Source organism: Hemiscyllium ocellatum, chromosome 14, assembly GCF_020745735.1.
Source record: "Hemiscyllium ocellatum isolate sHemOce1 chromosome 14, sHemOce1.pat.X.cur, whole genome shotgun sequence".
Taxonomy (NCBI): Eukaryota; Metazoa; Chordata; class Chondrichthyes; order Orectolobiformes; family Hemiscylliidae; genus Hemiscyllium; species Hemiscyllium ocellatum.
The window spans coordinates 32,816,046-32,838,915 of NC_083414.1; the positions used below are offsets into that span (position 1 = coordinate 32,816,046).

Below are 22,870 nucleotides of genomic sequence, written 5' to 3' on the forward strand. Positions count from 1 at the left end.
CAAATGGTGTCCCATTGATGCATGGCAAGAAGAAGGATGCAAGTTTGAAACAACCATCGCAGATCCACAACATCTTCAAATGCTGGATTATAACAACTATTGTAGCCATCAAAGTTCCAGCAAAATACCTGTATTCAAATCTTATGAAATGTGGTTTGTCCAGTTACCAAGATGTTGTCCAATTTTTCATGACATTTGCAAATTGTGTTCTACCAGATTACATTGAGCTAACTTGTGCAAGAAATCCAACTGAACAGGGAAACCCAAAGTGCAATGCCAGTGTTCCATAGCAGCATGTGAAAAAGAGTCAACAAAGGAAAAATGGCAAGGATATTTACAATGATCAATCCATAACATCCAAACATTTCAATGAAATTCCAGAGGTATCTACAAAATCACAGCTTACTGTCCCAGTCTGACAGGCCATAAGGTGAATTTGACACAGCAATATATTTCAAAAGGAATGGGCAACATGCACCAGTGAGACAACAAGGGTTACGGGGAGAGGACAGAAACATGGACATGAAGAATGTCAGAATAGCCATGATCCTATTGAATGGCAGAGCAGGCCCAAGGGGCTGAGCAGCCTACTCCTGGTCCTATTTCTTAGTGTTTTATGGTCTTAGTCACTGGTGTGAGTATCATCCTTTTACATATCTTACAAACGACTTACTCAGGAAACTGGTACAATCTGTTGCAGTCCACACACGATCAGCTACCTGCTTACACTGAGTCTGGCAACCTTGCAATGATATTATCCATCTTCAATGCTAATATAACACTTGAAATCTTTAACATCACAACACTAACTATTCTCACCTAATTGATATACAATTTACTATTCTCTCACATGGAGGAGAGAAACTAGATAGTGACAATTCCTGACCTAAAAGTCAGCCTAGTGGCTCATGTTGCTGTTTTCTCCTCTGGGTTTCCAGCTGTTTCCAACACCTCGGAGTGTTGCAAGGGTGGCAGACGCCTACATCCCTCATCCAAGGAGGTTGACATCAAACACACACGTCCCACCTATCGTCTTGGTAAATCTCTGACTCACTCAGAGTAAGTTCTCCAATTCAATGCTACACTTTGGATTTTAAAGCTGCTGCCCGGCCATATATGGCTGCCTGAGCTGTCCTATGTCAGTATCATATCTGCAGCATGCACCAGCAACTTACGTGCCAGACTCACTTCCCTTTAACAAAATATTCCTGTCTCAAGTCTAAGGGGAGTAGTCCTCAGTCAAGTCAAGGAACTGTCGTCAGCCAGGGGGAACAGTACATAAAGGGCAGTGTCTGATATCAGTCCAGGGCCTCTGGTATGGTCAATTGGGTGCAAGGACTAATCAGAATCAGGGACTCTGAAATCATTACGTCTAAGAAATGGCTCATGATCGGTCTTGAAGATCCAGTTCAAACAGACTGAAGTTTTGCAGTAATAAGTCAATCGGAGAGTGACGTAGGAATCAGAGATCCAGACCCTCAACAATGGGGGGAAGGCAGAGAGGCAGAGAGGAACATATAGATCTACAAGGTTTTTTTTTCCCAATTCTCCTGCATGGGCTGCTGAAACAATTCTACAGCTTCTTTCCAGTTCAGCCAACCTGCTCCTTCTTTCAATTCTGATGAGGCATAGAGTCATACAGGATGGAAACAGACCCTTTGGTCTACTTGACCATGCTGACCAGTCTCCTTGTCCCATTTGCCTGCATTCGGCCCATGTCCCTCTCAGACAGGTACATGGATTGGAAAGATTTAATGTCTTTTAAGTGTTGTAAGTGTACTCACCTCTATCACTTCCTCTGGCAGTTCGTTCCATACACAGGCACCACTCTCTGTGGGAAAATGTTGTCACACAGGAAATCTCTGCAGTTTGGACAGCTTGAAAACTTTGATATAAAATCTCACAGCTTGGATACTTCTATTTGGATGAACACTGTTTTCCCGAACCAACCTCCTGATTCTTCTGAACTGAACACAAGTTAATATAGTGGCCTCTGGAATACTTTCACTCTACATCATACGTTCAATAGCATAACCATTTCAGGTGCCCTCATAGGATTATTTTTTCCATTTCATCATGTCCAGGTGCAGTACTGAACTCCAGAGCTGGGACGGAGGGAATTTGCCCTATAGTGGGGCCTGTCAGTTTGAAGTTTTAGATGGGGCAAAGACCCAGACATGTTAAGAGTGTTCTGGTCAGCTGAAGGCTCACTCTTCTTGCCCTGGACCACTGCAGGGTTGCAGATTGCAAGCAGGGTGACATTAGAGGGCTGGGCACCACTGAAGTGTCATCAGAGTAAACTTCTAGAGGGCCTGTTTTTGGTGCCTCCTTTGGTTGGGTCTTTCCTAATCCTCCCTGTCTCCTTGTGAGGAAGAGGTAAGGTTCCTTGTTCCCCGTTTGCCTTGGTCTTGAGCAGCAATGGCTGTGTGATGGAATGCAGGTTCATATGTATATCCATCAGATACTGAGGGTGCTGGACCTTAGTTTCCATGGCAAACACCAACCTATGAGGAGAAAGTGAGGACCGCAGATGCTGGAGATCAGAGCTGAAAATGTGTTGCTGGAAAAGCGCTGCAGGTCAGGCAGCATCCAAGGAGCAGGAGAATCGACGTTTCGGGCATGAGCCCTTCTTCAGGAATGGGTGAAGAAGGGCTCATGCCCGAAATGCCGATTCTCCTGCTCCTTGGATGCTGCCTGACCTGCAGCGCTTTTCCAGCAATACATTTTCAGCAAATACCAACCTATCCCTGGAGATAGCCAGATGCATAGATGCCAGAGGCAGCACATTAAGATGGTGTTGGTAAGCTCCTCCAACCTTCAAATCAGACTCCCAACTATCTCCAACAAACCTGCCTGCTGCTCTTGCTCCTGTTTGTGCATTTGGATGAAATTATTAATGGCCAACATAATGAGATCCTCTCCTGCCTGTGGCTGAAAAGGTGCCTGGCCTCCCATATTCCTCTGGGTGTGAATGTCTAAGTATTTCTTGCTCAACTAGCTGTGCAGATTTGGCAATGTTAAGCTCACCAGAATGTGTTCCTGACTATAATCCAGCTAAAGTACTCATTGAGGTAGCAGTATCATTATTGGTGATCCCTCACAGATGAAGATGACTCTCTTACACTGTCTCGGTGAGTCTGTAGATGGCTATATCGACCGATGTGGCTACCGAAAGCTCTGTTACACATGAGACAGAAGTTGGCTACAGGAAGGAGTGAGTGAGGCATTTGTGTGGCAGCACACTCCTTTTGCTGCTTTTGCCTGGCTTCTGATTTTTCCTGAGGCAAGACTTGTGGTGTTTTACACCTGAACTATCTGAATTAGTGGAGGGTACAGAAGATGGCCTTGAAAGGAATCTGTGACATCTTCCTCAGAAGTGGAGATGATGGTTGGACGGGTTGGCCTTTTCAGAGCAGAGATTGTGCATGTCCCCAGTGCCTGCAGAAGACAGGAGAGGGAATGAATTGTGAATAGAGGTAGAAGTTTGGGCATGTGATAGTAATGTGATAACAGTGCAGCATTTAACAATGAATCTCAACCTGGTGGTGGGCATGGAGATCTCGCTATCACCTCATATGTGGTCATAGCTCCTTCCCTTTCGGGCAAAGATTCATGCCTTATAAAGGTTAAGGAGATAATGTCAGGCACCCCACCATTCATCTTGATGCTCTCTGCCCTATTGTCCACTTTTTTTCTCCTGGACTGAGACAAAGGAAAGGAATAAGTGTGATGAAAGTGGTTGGCACAGCTGTTTTTGTGAGGGGAAGGTGTTGAGGGATCTGAGTGAGGAGGAACTGCAGAGTATAAGCAGGGTTAGTTATGTTGCAGGGGGGTGGGGGTGGGGGAGTGAAAGTAATTCAGGGAAGCTGCCACATACAATTATGGAAATGGTTGACCAGGAGCCTTGGTGAGTGGTAAAGGCAGTAGCAGAGTCTGATGTAGCAAATGGTCATATTTAGCCTTGCAAAGTGTGGATGGTCAGTAACCTGTTTCCTGTATTGGTGGGCATTCCTCCAGACAATGGACACTGCACTGAACCAGATGGCAACTTCAGACCAGGCTGGCAGGGCCTGGTGCTGTCATCTCCTCTGGGGGTCCTGAGAAAGGTGGCCCACCCTAGTCTCCACCACTCTGTCCACAAAGACATCCAGATCCCTGTTGATGAACAGTGTGCTAACTTCACTTTCTCAGCCATGTGCAGGAACACACTGTGAATGACAGTTGCTGGCTTGCAATATTTCACCTGGTTTGTAGCTGCAATTTAAACATTGTCCCAGCAGCATGAGGATCTTAGCAGTACCCAGTATTTCTGCTGATGTTGGGTGCAAGATAGCAAGAGAGTGATGCCATAGTGGCATGGTTCATACTTAATGAGGTGAGCAGCAAAGAATTGCCTGAGAAAACTCACTCGAGTTCACAGAAGCAAAGTCTGCATGAAACTCCCCAAAATTGACATGTGGCCAGTTTTGGGGAAAATTCAACCCAAGAATCTATATAAGTTAATGTACATATTGTATGGTAAAGTTTCCCAGTCTTTAAGGGGAAAAAGATATGCTTTGTTCTTGCATAGATTCCAAACTAAACATGCAATATACTTTTATGACAGTTATATAACATTATGACATATACTATTTCAATATAAAGGTACTTGTCTCACCTTCAGTCATTTTCTCAGTGCGGTAGAATTAGTGAACTATGTTCATTCAGTCAGTTATCTGTATCTGTATTACAACCCTGGCAGCCATTGCTCCCCAAACTTTGAACTCCTCACCATCAAATGCCACCCCTTCTATCTACCATGGGAATTTACTGCTGCTATACTAACTTGTGTTGAGGAAGCTCTGGATGTACTCCACCACTAACACCCTGCAGACAGAACACCCTGAGGCCCTGTTTATTATGACTGGCGACTTCAATCAAGCCAGTCTAAGGAAGGTGTTGCCCAAGTACCACCAGAACATTACCTGCCCGAACAGGGGCGGGACTGCTACACCACTGTGAAGGATGCCTACCGCTCCATCCCCCGCCCTCGTTTTGGGAACTCCAACCACAATGCTGTGTTTCTTCTCCGGGCTGACAGGCAAAAGCTCAAGCAGGAGAGCCCATCACAGATGCAAGTCCAGTGCTGGATGGAGGAGGTAGAAGATCAACTTCAGTGCTGTCTGAAATCAGCTGATTGGGCCATGTTCAAACTGTCCGCAGGTAACTTGAATGAATACACAACCACCGTCACAAACTTTATCAGCAAGTGTGGAGGACTGCATACTGAGGAAGTCAATCTGGGTCTTACCCAGCAGGAAACCCTGGATGAATGAGGACATACAAAACCTGGTAAAACCAGGTGTGAGGCTTTAGATCAGAAGACCCACTCAAATAAAAAGAATCCAAGTATGACCTTCACAGAGCCATTAAGACAGCCAAGGACCAATACCGATCCAAACTAGAGACCCAGATGGACCGCTGGCGACTATGGCAAGGACTGAATGACATCACAAGTTCTAAAAAGAGACAACACAAGGTAGCAGACGATGACACATCCCTCCCAGATCGTCTCAACACCTTCTATGCTTACTTTGAGCAGAACTTTGGGGGAGAGGTAACACCTATTCTGACAAGTCCTGATGAACTTATCCCAACAGTCATTGCATCAGAGGTCAGAATAGTTTTCCTTCAAGTGAATCCAAGGAAAGTGATGGGACAGACAGAGTACTAGGCCGTGCACTGAGAGCATGCGCAGATCAACTGGCAGAGGTCTTCTCGGACATTTTAAACCTCTCCCTGCAGCAGGCCACTGTCCCTGCCTGCTTCAAGAGGGCCAACATTATCCCTGTGTCTAAGAAGGCTCATGCAGCATGTCACAGTGACTACAGCCCAGTGGCCCTAACTTTGGTGGTCATGAAGTGCTTCGAAAGGTTGGGCATGGCTCTAATCAACTCCAGCCTCCCCACTGCTCTTGACCCACTACAATTTGCCTATTGGACCAACATATCACGTCAGATGCCATTTCACTTGCCCTGCACTCCTCCCTAGAGCATCTTGACCCCAAGAACAGCTATGTAAGAATCCTACTCATTGACTACAGTTCAGCCTTCAACACTATTATCCCCTTGAGACTGATTACTAAACTTAGTGATCTCAGAGTAAGTCCCACTCTCTGCAACTGGATCCTCAGTTTCCTGACACACTTGCCACAATCAGTGAAGATTGGGGACAATATTTCATCCTCACTAACACTTAACACTGGAACCCACCCCCCCCCCAGGAATGTGTACTCAGCCCTCTATTGTAGTCACTGTATACCCATGACTGCATCGTCAAATACCAGACTAATGCCATTTACAAGTTTGCTGATGACACCATGGTAGTGGGTCGAATCTCAGATGGTGATGAAACAGACTACAGACAGGAGGTGGAAGACCTGGAAAAATGGTGCACCGAGAACAACCTAGCTCTCGATGCCAGCAAAACCAAGGAACTCATTATTGACTTTTGACGGGATATTACTCATGTCCCCCTACACATTAACGGCACAGAGGTGGAACGAATGGAGAGTATCAATCTCCTGAGAGTGGTCTTCAACAACAAGCTTTCTTTGCATCTCCAAATCAAGCTTTCTTGGACTCTTTATGTGGACACACTGGTTACAAAGGCTCAACAATGTCTCTTCTTCCTCAGGAAGCTGAGAAAATTTGGCATGACGGCAAATACCCTTGCCAACTTTTATAGGTGCGTCAATAAGAGCATTCTGTCTGGATGCATCACTACCTGGTATAGGCAGCTGTACCATTCAGGTTCGGAGATGGTTACAAAGAGTGGTGAACTCAGCCTGGACAATCACAAAGACCAACCTCCTATCTATGGAATCCATCTTCCAGACTCGCTGTTCAAGGAAAGGCCGCCAGCATTCTCAAAGATCCATCCGACCCTGGCAATGCTTTTTAACAACCTCTACCTTCTAGGGGAGAAGGTACAGAAGCCTGAACACATGCACCAGCCGATATTGAAACAGTTTCTACCCTAATGTTGTTAGAATACTGAATGGACTCTCAAACTCTTAGCATTTGCTTGTACCGTGTTTTTGTTTTTACCGCTGTTTACCTATTCTTTACTTTTCTATACTACTTGACTATGTAATCTGCTTGTATTGCTCGCAAGACAAAGCTTTTCACTGTACCTCAGTACATGTGGCAATAAATTCAATTCAATTCAATTCAATCTAATATATCTCAACAGTAGCAAGTACAGTACCAAGACATTATATAAGCTTGTGATTGTATAGCAATGTAAACAGCTAATGTTCTTAATAAACTTTAAGAACCAAATGTTTGTGGTATATGTTACATGAACTAACATGGAGGAAGTTAAAAATCACACAACACCAGGTTATAGTCCAACAGGTTTAATTGGAAGCACACTAGCTTTCGGAGCGACGCTCCTTCATCAGGTGATTGTGGAGGGCTCGATTGTAACACAGAATCTATAGCAAAAATTTGCAGTGTGATGTAACTGAAATTATACATTGAAAAATTGATTGTCATGGAGCAAGTACTCAGATAGTAGCATACTGACATTAGTGTTTGACCCAAGAAACCACATCACCATTGGCACCGTGCTATCCACAAAATAACAGTTTTCACAGGAACAAATCCATTGCATAGCACTCCCAGCTGCCAATGTGTTCACTTCTCCCTGTTTTGCCCAGTTGTATCATTGAGTGACCATTAGAAGGTGATGTTCTTAATTTATGGAGAATTCTGATTCAAGCACCAACAATCAGACCATTCCTGCATATCTGATTGGCAGTCCATAAGACCTTGCAGTCTCATTCTTTTCTCTGCTGACAACACTGCAACAACTGTCATTCTTTGTCTTTCTCACACAGAATTCCCTTTTTCTCTCATTTGTACCTGACCTGGAGTCTGTCTATCCAATCAATACAGTATTTCTTGTCTTTATTTTCAGGTATGAACATTTTGCACTTGCTGCCAATAAGTTTCACCCAGAGTGCCATGCCTTTCACCCTAGTAACCAAGCAACCCAAGCTTGTTGATGAGCTGAATTCATGACTCTCTCCATTGTCCTATTTTGCCATAAATTAGAAAGACAATCGTATAATATCATAATATTATGAAACTTTGAATTCATTTTTAAGTTTTTAATTTTAACAGGAACAGACAGAAATCTAATGAGGTGTCCTTTTCTTTCAGGTGCGAATATTCGCCTATTTGATTGGACGTGAAGCTGTATTTTCTGAAAATCTGAAATGGATGGCATGTGCAAATAAAGGTTTGTCTTTTGCACAGAACTTACATGTAAATGGTTCTCATTTGCTAAAGGAGGACCATCAATAATAAAAGAAATACTAAATTGATAAGTATTCTGTTCTTGCACGAGACATTTTGAAAATGTGCATTACAATAAGGTAATATGTTTGGTGATTATTAGATGAAAATTTGAAGATTTTGTGAATCAGACACGATTGTGACAGCAAAGTTAAAATTATTCTGGTAGTGTACAATCTGCCAAGTAACCTGGATTTCACTATGATGCGAATACAACAAAAATAATTATATTTGCTAATTTTGCGATTGGAAATGAGTAGAAATTATCAAATGAAAGATGAAATTAAATCCAGGCCATTGTGCATAAATGTTTTGTTTCTTAACACTATCCATTTTAGTTTGCATTTTTGTTGCAAATGATTTCCTGAAGCAGCTATATTTTTAAGATATTTCTTTTTTTGTTCATGTCAGACAATGATTCTTATTTCTACATGTAAGTAGGTACATAATAACTATGGGCCCCTGTAGTAGTGTCATGCATCATATCCCCCATCACCACCAGCCCCCAGCTTCCCCCCCTCCCCCCCGCCTTCTCTTTAGACAAGGACACAAGGCGCATTCTCATGGTTCTGCTCACTTAGGCTCCTATAATGTGTTCTGTACCGCCTGAGGCTAGATCATCATTTCTCTAAATTTAATGTAAATTAAGGTTTGCTCCCTAATGTGACCAAAAGATGGAAGCAATGCAGAAAAATGCTGTGCTCTATAATAAAAAAAGCTTTGTTCTTCCTAAGTAACATCTTTCAAGCATGCCCCCTCTAATTATCTGCTCAAGCTATTTCTATTTCTAACAACTAATGGATTGAAGACAGCAGTGTGTTCAACAGGAGAACTTCTTGAAGTGAGGCTTAAAATATCTGTCCATAGGCAGTATGTCTCATTATAAAGGTCATGACTACAGGTCAGGACTAGGATAAACATTTGTACATGATTGCATTTCAATCCAAACATCCCCCTTTTTATAAAAAGTAACAAAAGTCTTGCATTATCATGTAGACTATTAGTTCCCAAAGTTACCAACTAGATGGCAGTTCACTTTGCATACATTAGCGGTTTGCTATTTCCATCATTCTCTATGTAATGGTATGTGAATTTGCTGCTATCATTGGCTATTAATTTGGCTGATGTTATTGTGCCAGGGTGTGTCATTGTTGAACAATTGTTGTTGCTGTGGTAGCTGTTGTTATATTTCTTTTGTTGGGTTGGTGTGGACCTCTCCGCCAGCTGGTTAATGTATGTAGATCGTTCATTCCCCTGCAGTTAAGGCACAGCTTCTGCAGTTAGACGTGTGTGCCTGTGGTTATGACAGTATATCTAGTCATTCACTTCTTAAGGTAGCTTTCATTGAGATCATTCTTTGTTTGTACCCTGATTGGTTCTTCAGTAATCAACTCTGGCATTGGTTTAGCAGTCTCGTGAAATGAAATTTAGCTTTGAGCTGTCTCGATTTTATTATCTTGATTTTATTACTCATGCCTTGTTACTACTTATGGCTTCAGTAGCTTTTTTGCTATTGGAAGTGAAGTTTGTGTACAGTATGACATTAATCTTTGTACTGGACAATGTTCTATATCTTCAGTAAGTGTGATTCTCCACTCAATGATTTCTTTGTTTACATCTGTGTAGGAATTACTCAATTTCTTTATAATCCTTTTGTTTTTGGTTTTCACGATGCCCATCTCTTTGATAATGTGGAGATAATATGTGATATTGAATTTCCCAATCTTTCTTGAAGTGACTGAGGGCCATTGTCACTTTGAAAATGTTGGAATGTCATAATATCTGATGTCAACTTGTGGGCATTTGACAATCTCAGTGGTACTCTACTGCCCAGTAGTCAGAATACTAGTCTACTGTGGCAAGCACATTAATTCCTGCAAGGGTGCAAAGATCTACTCTGAGTTTCATCCATGGTCTGTCTGGGATGTCATGTGTCATTAATGGCTCTCTTCCTTGCTTAGTTTGATTCTCATTTCAACACTGCATTGACTGATACAGTCCTTGATTTTGTTGCTCATTTTTGGCCAGTGAAGCACATCGCTTGCCTCCATCAGACTTGATTCAGTTCCCTGATGGTTTCACAGATGTTCTTTAGAAACTTTTCCATCAGTTCCTCCAGAATAATTACTCTATTTCCTTTGTACAATATGCCATCAGTCTGTGGGTCTATTAATTCATCTCTTTGCCCAATTTGCTGTTGTAATAATAGGTGTGCCCTTCATGCTCTCTGCCTATACATTTATCATTACTTTATGAAGCATTTTGAGTTTTGTGTCTTGTTGCATATTTTACTTGATTTAAGCCAAGCCCTTGTCTATTATATTTAGTGCCTTTGCTGGCTTAATGACTTCCAGAGCATGATGAGCTATTGGTTCACATTGAATCTGAAAGATTTGATATTCGATTGTAGATCTTCCACTTTCTTCAATGAGAGAGCTGGTCTCAATAGTGTACCTGCAATATGCATCTGGTTTCCTTGCCTGTGTGTCATGCCTACATGATACCTCTGCCTGATACCAAAGCAGATGAGGAAAATGCTTTGAACTGGCATGTGGACAGACTTGACTGAAAGTTTTCATGTTAATGAAAATGTTCATGAGAAAAGACAATGGTTGAGCACTCTTTCTAGATTTGAGCTTAACATCTTTCTGTTAGTATTAGCCTCCTAGATTCAAATGCAAAAAGTTGACCTTGCTGAATTAGGGTTGTTCCAAGTTCTGTCTCAGTGGTAAGACTCTGCAATGGGACTTCATCATTTACATCGTAATATTCCAACACTGGGTGCTGTCCCTAGTTGCTTGAATTTTAGTGAATGCTGCTTTTTGTTCCGTGCCCCATTACCACTGCTTGTTCTTGTCTGTGAGTTGGCACAGATCATACTCTAACATCAAATTGTGCAAGAAATTTGCCAAATTGTTGAAAAAACTAACAAATTGCTAAACTGCTTTTATATTTGGTTACTGCATCCCACCCTTTTGGAATCCAGCTGGAGACAGTTTTCATGATCTGTACATGACCTATGCGCCCATCTGTAGATGTAGAAACAGGCCCTTTGGCCCAACAAGTTCACACCAACCCTCTGAAGAGGAACCCACCCAGACCTATTCCACAACCCTATATTTACCCCTGACCGATGCACCTAACCCACACATCCCTGAACACTATGGGCAATTTAGCATGGCCAATTCACCTAACCTGCACACCACCTTTGGATTGTTGGAGGAAACTGGAGCACCTGGAGGAAACCCACGCGGTTACTGGGAGAATAAGCAAACTCCACACACAGTCACCCGAGGCTGGAATTGAACCCGGGTCCCTGGTGCTGTGAGGCAACGGTGCTAACCACTGAGCCACCGTGCCACCCTAGTTGTAATTTTATTTTTTAGTTCAGCATCATTTTGACTTGGTGATCTCTGTTGAGTAGTCATACTAGGTTTTGTTCTTGGTCAGCAATGTCTTCTTCCATTGTTTCTCAGCATTCATAAACCAGCAGATCATCCACTATAGCTTCCACTCTGAGGGTGCTAACTGTCTCACGTTGTCTGCATTTTTGTTCTTCAGGAGCAGTAAATATATCAAATAACACTAGAATGTAGTTAGAAAGCAGTGTTTTCTTCCTGCCCTACTTGACAGTAACCATTCTTTGCAAATCAGATGGTAAAACTTTTAGCCTTTGCAAGTGTGTACTTCATTGGAGAAATCATGTGACAACAGATTACATCAGACTCTTCTACATGATTGCATATCTATCATGATTCAAACCATGAGAAAAATAATAACAGTTGAACTATTGCTGATCCCACCGTATTAAATATAATATTAATGATAATTATATTGCAATCATAATATGATTGCATATAAAATGATAAAATGATTTGACTGAACTTGCATTCCAAACTATTGATGGATTTGCAGAGTGGCCTGTAAAATTCTCCAGAGTGCCGTTCCAACCCATGCCAACATCTTTCCAATTTTACGTTGGACAGGGTGAGACATGCTTACTACAGTTGGGACACTTAAGTAAGTAATAAACAACCCCACTTAAGAAGTATTCTTATTCAGGATGGTAATAGTTAGCACGAAGTCACCTTGCTCAGCCCTTGGGCAGGAAATGGGGTAAGGAGCATCTCCTGCTACAGTCTCCTTTGCATATGAAGTAATCTGCATCAGGTCTGCCGCCTGGAGGGACTCCTTCTCACTTCCCAGTCTCTTCAATGAGACTTCTACTGTCCTTATCCATTCCTGTCAGGCTTCACCCTCTCCTTGTGAAATAGAATCCTAACCACCAAACCTCCCCCCACCACCACCACCACAACCCCCCACCCCCCCACTCCACCCACCAGCACTATGAACACTTGAATGATCATGAATTCAAGGATTTCAAATCTATGGACTTCTTGCAATCCTAGTCCTTGCCAATATGCTTCTGGGTGACAGAACTGATTGGGCTGCCTTCCCAAGTGAGAGGTGGAAATCCCATCTGCAGCCTATTGAAGTTTCCCGGAGTTGGCTGTTCAGGTGGCAATCGGATAATCTCTGACGTGTATGGACATTCTTGAATTGAATGATTTATTGTCACATGTTTTTTAAAAAAACAGTGAGAAGTGTTAAGTGTCACCAAGCTCTGGCGCCATTTTGAATTGCTGAATATATTAAAACATATTAATAGAGTTTATCTTCCTCACCCCTTCTTGTTCCTCCTCTGCTGCTCCACTTGACATCGCCTGGGGTCTCTATAATGGGCTTTGGGTATCAGTTATGGTCCATTGTCACCGCCACTTCCTTGACCACAGCATTACACAAATATTTGGCTGCAGCTATAGTCCTCAGAATAACTGCTGATAGACTGCTGTGTCTTGAAAGGTTCTAGAAATGTTCGATATTCGATGATGTGTGAAAAGGTTAAATAGGCTTTTGGAACTTTTACTTGGTTTATGCATGTGAAGACTGGGGAGAATGTGGAAACTTCCTCCAAAATATTAAATAAATGGTGTAAATTCATGGTAAAATAGATTTGTGTGGTCCATGAAAATAATAGACTTGTTGGACAATGGTCTGTTTCCATTCTGAGCTTCCTTACAGTTTATTTAAAGAGTAACTCAGTGAATTATATACAACTCAGCAAAAAGAACACAAGAAACTAATGCAACACATTTATCCTGTCACATCAAACACCCTGATAAAATGATTTAAATAGCAAGGTGGTTAAATTGATAAATTATCCCTGTGCATAGTATTAATTACCCCCAAGATTACTGCACAGATAAAACTGCAATGATTGCCTTCACTTTCTGTGATAACAAGCTCCATAACATCAATCACTGGCAAACCTCAAATTTTGCATCATGTTGGTAGCTTTTTGCAGAGTAATTGCCATAGAGATGTACAGCATGGAAACAGATCCTTCGGTCCAACTCATCCATGCCTACCAGATATCCCTACCTAATCTAGCCCCACTTGCCAGCACCCGGCCCATATGCCTTCAAGCCCTTCCTATTCATATCCCCATCCAGATGCCTTTTAAATGTTGCAATTGGACTAGCCTCCACCATTTTCTCTGGCAGCTCGTTCCATACATGTATCACCCTCTGTGTGAAAAAGTTGCCCCTTAGGTCTCTTTTATATCTTTCTCCTCTCACCCTAAACCTATTCCCTCTCATTCTGGACCCCCCACCTCAGGGAAAAGTCCATGCCTCTCATGATTTTAAAACCCCTATAAAGTCACCCCTCAGCCTCTGATGCTCCAAGAAAAACAGCCCCATACTAACCCTCTTCCTATAGCTCAAATCCTCCAATCCTGGCAACATCCTTGTAAGTTTTTTCTGAACACTTTCAAGTTTCACAACACCCTTCTGATAGGAAGGAGACCAGAATTGCACACAATATTCCAACTCTGGCCTAACCAATGTCCTATACAGCCGCAATATGATCTCCCAACTCCTGTACTCAATACTCTGACCAACAATGGAAAGCATACTAAACACTTTCTTCACTATCCTGTCTACCTGTGACTCCACTTTCAAGGAGCTATGAACCTGCACTCCAAGATCTCTTTGTTCAGCAACATTCCCTAGGACCTTACCATTAAGTGTATAAGTCCTGCTAAGATTTGCTTTCCCAAAATGCAGCACCTCGCATTTATCTGAATTAAACTCCATCTGCCACTCCTCAGCCCGTTGGCCCATCTGATCAAGATCCCATTGTAATCTGAGGTAACCTTCTTCGCTGTCCACCATACCTCTAATTTTGGTGTCATCTGCAAAGTTACTAACTATACCTCTTATGCTCACATCCAAATCATTTGTATAGATGACAAAAAGTAGTGGACCCAGCACCGATCCTTGTGGCACTCCACTGCTTACAGGCCTCCAGTCAGACAAACAACCCTCCACCACCATCCTCTGTCTTGTACCTTTGAGCCAGTTCTGTATCTAAATGGCTAATTCTCCCTGTATTCCATGAGATTGAACCTTGCTCCTCAGTCTCCCATGGGGAACCTTGTCGAACGTCTTAATAGAGTCCATAAAGATCACGTCTACTGCTCTGCCCTCATCATTCATCTTTGTTACTTCTTCAAAAAACTCAATCAAGTTTGTCTGGGCATGCTCAGTAATAGCCAAAATAAAATTCATCTTGCAAACAAAACTATGACTCAGACAAAAACTACAGTAGTGTTCAAATATAATGTAGCCAACAGGATTTGTACAGTTTGACATCTACACAGGGAACAAGATGAATTGAAAGCAACACTGAAAAGACACAATCAATTTTAATTGTCACACATCATTTTAACTCACCAACTCTCAAGGTAAACAAACAAGATTGCTTCTGTTTTTATCTTTTGTATCAAATGACCTGAAGTTGATCATACAATGTTCCATTTAAATTGAATGCATCATACAGCATGCTGTAATTCAAATGGCATATCACTATGTTCCTAAGAATAATTAGGAATGGGCAATAAATGCTAACTTTGCCATCAATGGTCATATCCAATGAATGAAGACATTTCTTTAAAGTCCTGAAAAGTGGTACATTCAACCACATGTAGTGGTATTGCTATGTATTTGCTGCTCTTGTCCTTCTTGGCAGGAGAGGTCATGGGTTCAGAACAATGTTTGCTCTAACTGAAACACTGCATGCCCACTGCTCCAAGGATTTGCACACGGTGATTGACACAACAATCACAGTGGAAAAAGTGAGGACTGCAGATGCTGGAGATCAGAGCTGAAAATGTGTTGCTAAAAAGCGCAGCAGGTCAGGCAGCATCCAAGGAGCAGGAGAATCGACGTTTCAGGCATGAGCCCTTCTTCAGGAGCCTGCACTTTTCCAGCAACACATTTTCAACAACAATCACAGTATTGACTTCTGGTTCTGGAGCTCAATTCTGCATATGGACCTCTGTGGCCTGTGCAGCAATTAGAGGGAGTGCTGGTTCAGAATTTGCCATTGAAGGAACTTTAGGGCATGTTGGAGATAGTAAACGGTGTACATCAATGGTGGAGTGTAAGCATCACTCCCCTCTGCCACAGGTATTTCATTAGCAATGGCCTGAGAGTTGAGAGGCCATGCACAATTCAATAAGACTGCTAGCTGTACACTGTTGGTCTAGCTGTGGTCTTGGGGCAGGCCATCCTGTTGAACACAATGTGCTCAATAGAGGAACTCCCCTCTAAAGGGATGACCACTTCCTGCAGTCCTAGCACTGGCTATTGCTCCTGGTAACATGTTTTTAGGACTGGACAGCTCCGGGGCATCAAATTGCCTGATAATTACCAGCTAACTGTAAAATCCCGTCCTCTTTTCATTGGCAGAAGCAGGCTCATCTCTGACTTTTCAGTCAGTGGATAGGGCTGCCATTTTTGTAAATACAGCCATAGTTTTTAAGGAGAACAGAGAAATAAAGGCAAGGAATGAAAGGGGCATTCCTTAATGAACATTAAGAGTTAACAAGTGTAATCACTTGTCATCACATGTCGCCTTTGACATAATTAGATATCCCAAGGTGAATTACAGGAGCATGATAAAACAAAGTATGATACTGAACCACATTAGGAGATATTAAATCAGATACCCAAAAATTTGATCAAATATCTAGGTTTCAAGAAATGCCTTAAATCAGGAAAGGTGAAGCAGAGAAGTTTAGGGAGGGAATTCCAGAACTTGGAGGATATGCCACCAAAAGGCACAACTAAAATTGCCAAAACAATTATAACTGGAAATGCACAAGTTAGCAAAATTACAGGAGCACTGATATCTCAGACGATTGTGAATTTGGAGGAGGTTACAGAGATAGGGAAGTGAAAGAGCCAGAGAAGTATTTGACAATGATGAGAATTTTACAATGATGATGCTCCTTGACTGATAACCAATATAAGTCAATGAGCACAATGTTACTCGAGCAACAGAACTTGCTGTGAGATAAGACATGGGCATCAAAGATTTGGTTTCAAAGAGACCAGCTTAATATCAGTCTGTTTCCAGGGAAGGTTTGGAGCCAGTAGCTAAGGAACCTGTTTTTTCACAATCCAAGGATGTTCCAAAGTGTTTAGCTCCTAATAATGTACTTTTGACATCCACTCACTTTTGTTGTGTTAATAAGACCATAAGACCATAAGACATTGGAGTGGAAGTAAGGCCATTCGGCCCATCGAGTCCACTCCGCCATTCAATCATGGCTGATGGGTATTTCAACTCCACTTACCCGCATTCTCCCCATAGCCCTTAATTCCTTGTGACATCAAGAATCTATCAATCTCTGCCTTGAAGACATTTAGCGTCCCGGCCTCCACTGCGCTCTGCGGCAATGAATTCCACAGGCCCACCACTCTCTGGCTGAAGAAATGTCTCCGCATTTCTGTTCTGAATTGACCCCCTCTAATTTTAAGGCTGTGTCCGCGAGTCTTAGTCTCCTCGCCTAACGGAAAAAATTTCCTAGCGTTCGCCCTTTCCAAGCTATGTATTATCTTGTAAGTTTCTATTAAGTCTCCCCTTAATGTTGCAATGCCACAGCTCAGTTGCAATCAACAGCTTCACAAACTGCAATGAGATCAATAACTAGATTGGCTAAAATACCAGGAGGATTCTACTACTCTCTTTCATGAGCACCCAATAGGGCAGCTGGTGCCTTGGTTTAATGTGGTGTTTGAAAAATTGCAGTTGGCATTGAAGCACTCTTATCATCACTGTATTTAAGTTATTGTCTGTGTTATTTTCACAGGTCTTTGCAGTAGGTTTCACAAGATTTGGCTAACAATTTTAATTTTGAACAAAAGGATACTGACAACCAGACAGACAACAAAATACACAAATTCAACAGGGACAAGGTAACCATCCCAGCACAGGCCAACAGAGACACGCCAGAGAATCCTTGAAACCTGGTACTCCAACTAGAACTCAATCAGTAGACACATTGAACTGGACCCTGTATACAGACCACTTGGATACAGAACCAGAAGTACCAACAAACCGAGACATATAAATACAGGGCAGGACAGAGCACCAACACCTTATCAAAAATGCACTGATGTTGTCACCTAGCCAGGTGACGAAACATTTGCAGAAAAACACATTGGCTTGTCAAATGAATCCATGACTGGATACTGAAATGCATGCCCATATAACACTGCCTTTTTGAGATCTGTGATATAGATTATTTGGGAATTATAAGAGAGTTGAAAAGTACCCCGGTGTGTAGGGCATTGATAGTGGCAGGAAAGAACAAGTCTTAAATGAGGAATCAAGTGGGCTAAAAGGGTCATGAAATAGCTTTAGCGAGCAGAATTAAGGAGAACCCCAAAGCATTTTATTCTTATGTAAGAAGCAAGCGGGTAACTAGAGAAACGATTGGTCCACTAAAGGATAATGAAACAAGACAAGGTGGTGCAGACCAAAGCTTCCAATAGAATTCAGCTGAACTCCACTAGGGTCATTCAGTGGTTTCCAAGATGAAGATGCTAGCAAGAAGTTATATCAGATGGCCAGGGTTTGATGCTGACATAACTGTGTTGGTGGGTCAGAGCCTAGAGTTCCAACATGGACAAGAATTACCACTGGCAGCGCCCCTACATTCGTAGGAAAGGCCAGGTAAATCCTGGACTTGTTTACATATTGATTGTGCTGGTCCTTTCATGGGCTCAGTGTTCCTGGTCATTGTGGACACCCACGCAAAGTGGTTGGAGGTGCATAAAGTCCATTCGGCAAACACAGGGAGAATGATTAAGAAGTTGTGAGCATCATTCGTGACACACAGACTCTCGGAAGTATTGGTCACAGACAATGGGCTGTCATTTCCCAGCAGGGAATTTGAATATTTCCTAAACTCAAATATCATCCGGCACGTAAAGACAGCTCCTTTCCATCCATCATCCAATGGCGGAAGGAACATTCCAAACATTGAAGACAGGCTTAAAGAAGCAGCCTACAGCCTCACTCAATACCAAACTGTCCCTGTTCCTGTTGGATGATAGGACCAACACACATGCAACAACAGGGATAGCTCCAGCAGAGTTGCTGATGGGGAGAAGACTCCACACCAAGTCAAACCCTGACATGGGTGTGAGTGAACAGCAACAAGAATGCCAATGCTGGCCAAATGCAAGAGAGACAATTTAATTTGGGGCCGAAGTTTGGTGCTGAAAATATGCAAATGGCCCTGTGTGGGTATGAGGTGAGGTTGACGTAAGGTCATGTCTCATCACTTACCAGGTTCAGGTAGGTATACAATTCTGAACAAACATGCATCACCTGAAAGCTGTTACTTCTCAAAAGGGGCAGGAGCAAAACATATCCAGCCCCTCAGAACAGCCAGAAGGCCTGTCAGAAACCATGGGCTCTCCCCCTCCATCTAGTGTCAAAGAAACCTCAGAGTCCAAAATGGATACATTCTCACTACTGTTACTGCCGGAAGAAGAGGAGGAAACTCTCCTGACACACTCAGGACAGAAGAAATGGGCTACGGTCTATTACAACTGCTGAAAATGTGTTGCTGGAAAAGCGCAGCAGGTCAGGTAGCATCCAAAGAGCAGGAAGAAGGGCTCATGCCCGAAACATCAATTCTCCTACTCTTTGGATGCTGCCTGACCTGCTGTGCTTTTCCAGCAACACATTTTCAGCACTGATCTCCAGCATCTGCAGTCCTCACTTTCTCCTACAGTCTATTACAAGCCACCCATGTCAAGGTCAGCGTTTGAGCAACTAGACATGGTGTCCTATGGTGGCTCAGTGGTTAGCATTGCTGCTTCACAGCACCAGGGACCTGCATTCAATTCCAGCCTCTGGCAGCTGTCTGTGTGGAGTTTGCACATTCTCATGTCTGCGTGGGATTCTTGCGGCTGTTCCAGTTTTCTCCCATAGTCCAAAGATATGCAGGTCAGGTGAACTGGCCATGCTAAATTGCCCAAAATGTTCAAGAGTGTGCAGCTTGAGTGCATTAGTCATGGGAAATGTAGAGTAATAGGGCAGAGAAATGGATTTGGGTGAGATACTCTTTGGAGGGTCGGTGTGGATTTGTTGGGCTGAATGGCCTGTTTCCACACTTTAGAGATTCTATGATTCAAGAAAAACTACAGGAGAAAGACCAGGCTTACATCCTTGGACTTTGGCAGGGAGTGGTGGAAGGATGTAGCGGTTGGAACCAGGTGAATCTTGTTGACTGTGAGATCCTTGACTGGGCTTGTTAGCCTGGCTGACTAATATAAACAGGGCATTTAGAATCCCCTCAATTCCAAGAACTGATCCCAACTGGCTGGCCCCAGTCAGTGCACTGTGCATAAGTAATTGAATAGTGACTAGATAATGGGATACCAGATTTTGTGCAGTTATTTCACCCAGGACGAGCAATACAGTCATTTCATAAGATTAAAGTGTTTTGTTTCACCATTTTTTTCCTGCGGGTTATCATTCCTTTACTTCGTAACTGCCTAACAACACTGGCTTTCTTTTAGCAGCTGTGGAGGATGTGAATCATCTTTGGCTTTTATTCCAATCCCACAGAAGGGCGTCATTTTCCACTCCCTGAGGTAGCAAGGATAATGGCGAGTTTCAGGAACTAACAGGGCAATAGTCCAAAAATCAGATTCTTGCCTTTGAGTTAAATCTTCATAATTAAGTTCCCCCTCTTCAGATGGTGGGAGAATTGTTTTGCTATCAAGCATCAAGAAGCCTATGCACATGTGTTTGTATTTCATTACTTACCCTCCTCACCAGAATTAAATTCCTCTTCAAAATTAACTTCTGCCCATTCAGAGTGTTCATATCATCATAATGATGTGCTGTACACTCTACAATCTCAGTAAACGAAGTGAAGACATATTGGCTAAGCAGGAGATGCAGAGTTAAGAGGAAACCTCTGAGGAGAACAATGAGGATCCTGATGAGCAAGGAGATCTGTCAGCGTGAGGAAGACAGAGCAGTTGTCTACTGAGCTTGACAGACCAGAAAGAACCTCATAGTCACTCATTTCCAGAGTTACTGAACTCCTGCTCCTGTTATTATTTTATTACACAGTTATCTGCCAGTCTTTTCCTAGGTGGAGTGACTTGTTTATCAGTTTGATTTTGTATTCAATAAAATGGTGACTTTTCCTTTTAATTCTGGCATAGATATCCTCGTCCCTGTAAATGCTGAAATGCATGGGCACACTTTGCACATCAAAAGTAGCTGTGAGCACTTGCAATCCTGGATGTTTGTGTTGAAATGGTTCTTGTGCAAATGACATTTGAGTCACACCATGGAGTCCACTCCCTGGCGAAATACTACTTCTGTAGATTATACTCCCACTATTGTGGATCTCTTCCCCCCCCATTCAGCCCTGCAGTGATGCTAAATTGACGTGTCATTTGCCTGTTTCCCACCTTGCGCCCTTACGTTTTCCAAGCTATGTTACAAAATTTGGGAGACACCTTTCCACTCTGAAGTCTAGAGACAAATCACGCTTTCACTTTGCTGTTGGTGGAATGCTTCATATGAATGGCATGGGCACCCACAGAAACAGGTCAGTACCTCATCAGCTTCAGTAAATCAAGATCCTTTGATGCTCATAGGAGTCAGATGCAATTTTAGGCTTTAGCTAGGCAAATTATTTGCTGCTCAAAGTTCCTGTTGGAATTGCACAAAGAGGTACAGAAATAATTTAAGGAATTTCTTTCATTTAATTTCTTTTTAGTGACGCCTTTGGGTTCAGGTGGAGCATGGAGAGCACTTAAGGACAATTGCAGAAAGTGAGCATGACCTCCTGCTGCATATGACTGACTGTGGCAATAAGGAGCCCCGTCAAAGTTAGAGTCAATGGAAATCAGCGAGAAAGCTTTCCACTGGTTGAGATTATACCTAGTACAAGCCCAAATGTTATGGTTGTTAAATGTCAGTCATCTAGGTTTTAGGACACAGGAGTTCCTCAGGGTAGTTTCCTCAACCCAACCTTCTTCAACTGCTTCATCTGTAGTAACCTTTCCACCGTAACGTCAGGTATACTGATGATTGTGCAATGTTCAGTAATAATATGGCTTCTCAGAAACTGAAGCAATCAATATCTAAATGCAGTAACACCTAGACAATATCCAGCCTAGGGCTGACAATGATAACAAACATTCACACCATGCAACCAACAACCATTTCCAACAAGAGAGGCACTACTGGCATTGAATCGCTCACTATCAACATCCTGGACAGTACCATTGACCAGAACCTGAATTGGACGAACCATATCTTTTGGGGACGCAATAAAACAGTGGCATTATCGCTAGAAATTAATCCAGAGACCCATTTAATGTTCAAATCCCATCATGGTAGGTGCTGAAGTTTGTATTCAATAAGAATATCTGGAATTAAGAGTCTAATGATGACTGTGAAATCATCATCAATTGTCAGAAAAACTCATCTGGTTCACTAATGCCCTTTAGGGAAGGAAACTGTCATGCTTACCTGGTCTGGCCTATATGTGACTCCAGACCCACAGTAAGGTGGTCAACTCATAACTGCCCTCTGGGTAAATAGGGATGGGCAATAAATGTTGGCAGTGACATCCACATTCTGCGAGTAACTAAAAAAATATATAAATACAGAGGCTGCAAGAGCCAATTAGAGGTTAAGAATGCTGCAGCAAATATCTCACATCCTGACTCCCCAAAGATTGTCGACCTCTTTAAGACACAGGTTGGCATATAATGTAATTGTCTGCACTTGCCTGAATGAGTGCAGCTCCAACAAAACTCAAGAAGCAGCCCATTTGATTGGCACAAGCATTCACCTACTTCACTACCAACCCATAGTATCAGCAGTGTGTACTATCTACAAGATGCATTGTAAATGTTCACCAAGGTACTTAGCTAGCACTTTCCAAGTTTCAACTACAATTCCCTAAAAACATTGGAAACTCTACCATCCGCAAGTTCCCTTCCAAACCACTCATCATCCTGACTTGGGAAATATATCAACGTTCCTTCACTGTTGCTGGATCAAACTTCTGGGACACTCTCTGCAATGGCAATGTGGGAGTCCCTACACTTCAGAGATTCAAGAGGACAGCT

At 42.6% G+C, this 22,870-nt stretch overlaps 1 protein-coding gene across 3 annotated transcripts in view; it reads left to right on the forward strand.

Moving 5' to 3' along the window:
- The window catches only part of cacna2d3a (calcium channel, voltage-dependent, alpha 2/delta subunit 3a), a 953,890-nt gene that overhangs the window by 559,289 nt on the left and 371,731 nt on the right, over window positions 1-22,870 (forward strand). For all 3 annotated transcript variants that reach the window (XM_060835584.1, XM_060835582.1, XM_060835583.1), the window contains exon 12: window positions 8,208-8,286. In XM_060835584.1, coding sequence (XP_060691567.1) covers window positions 8,208-8,286 — 79 coding nt within the window. The remainder of the gene's footprint in view (window positions 1-8,207; window positions 8,287-22,870) is intronic.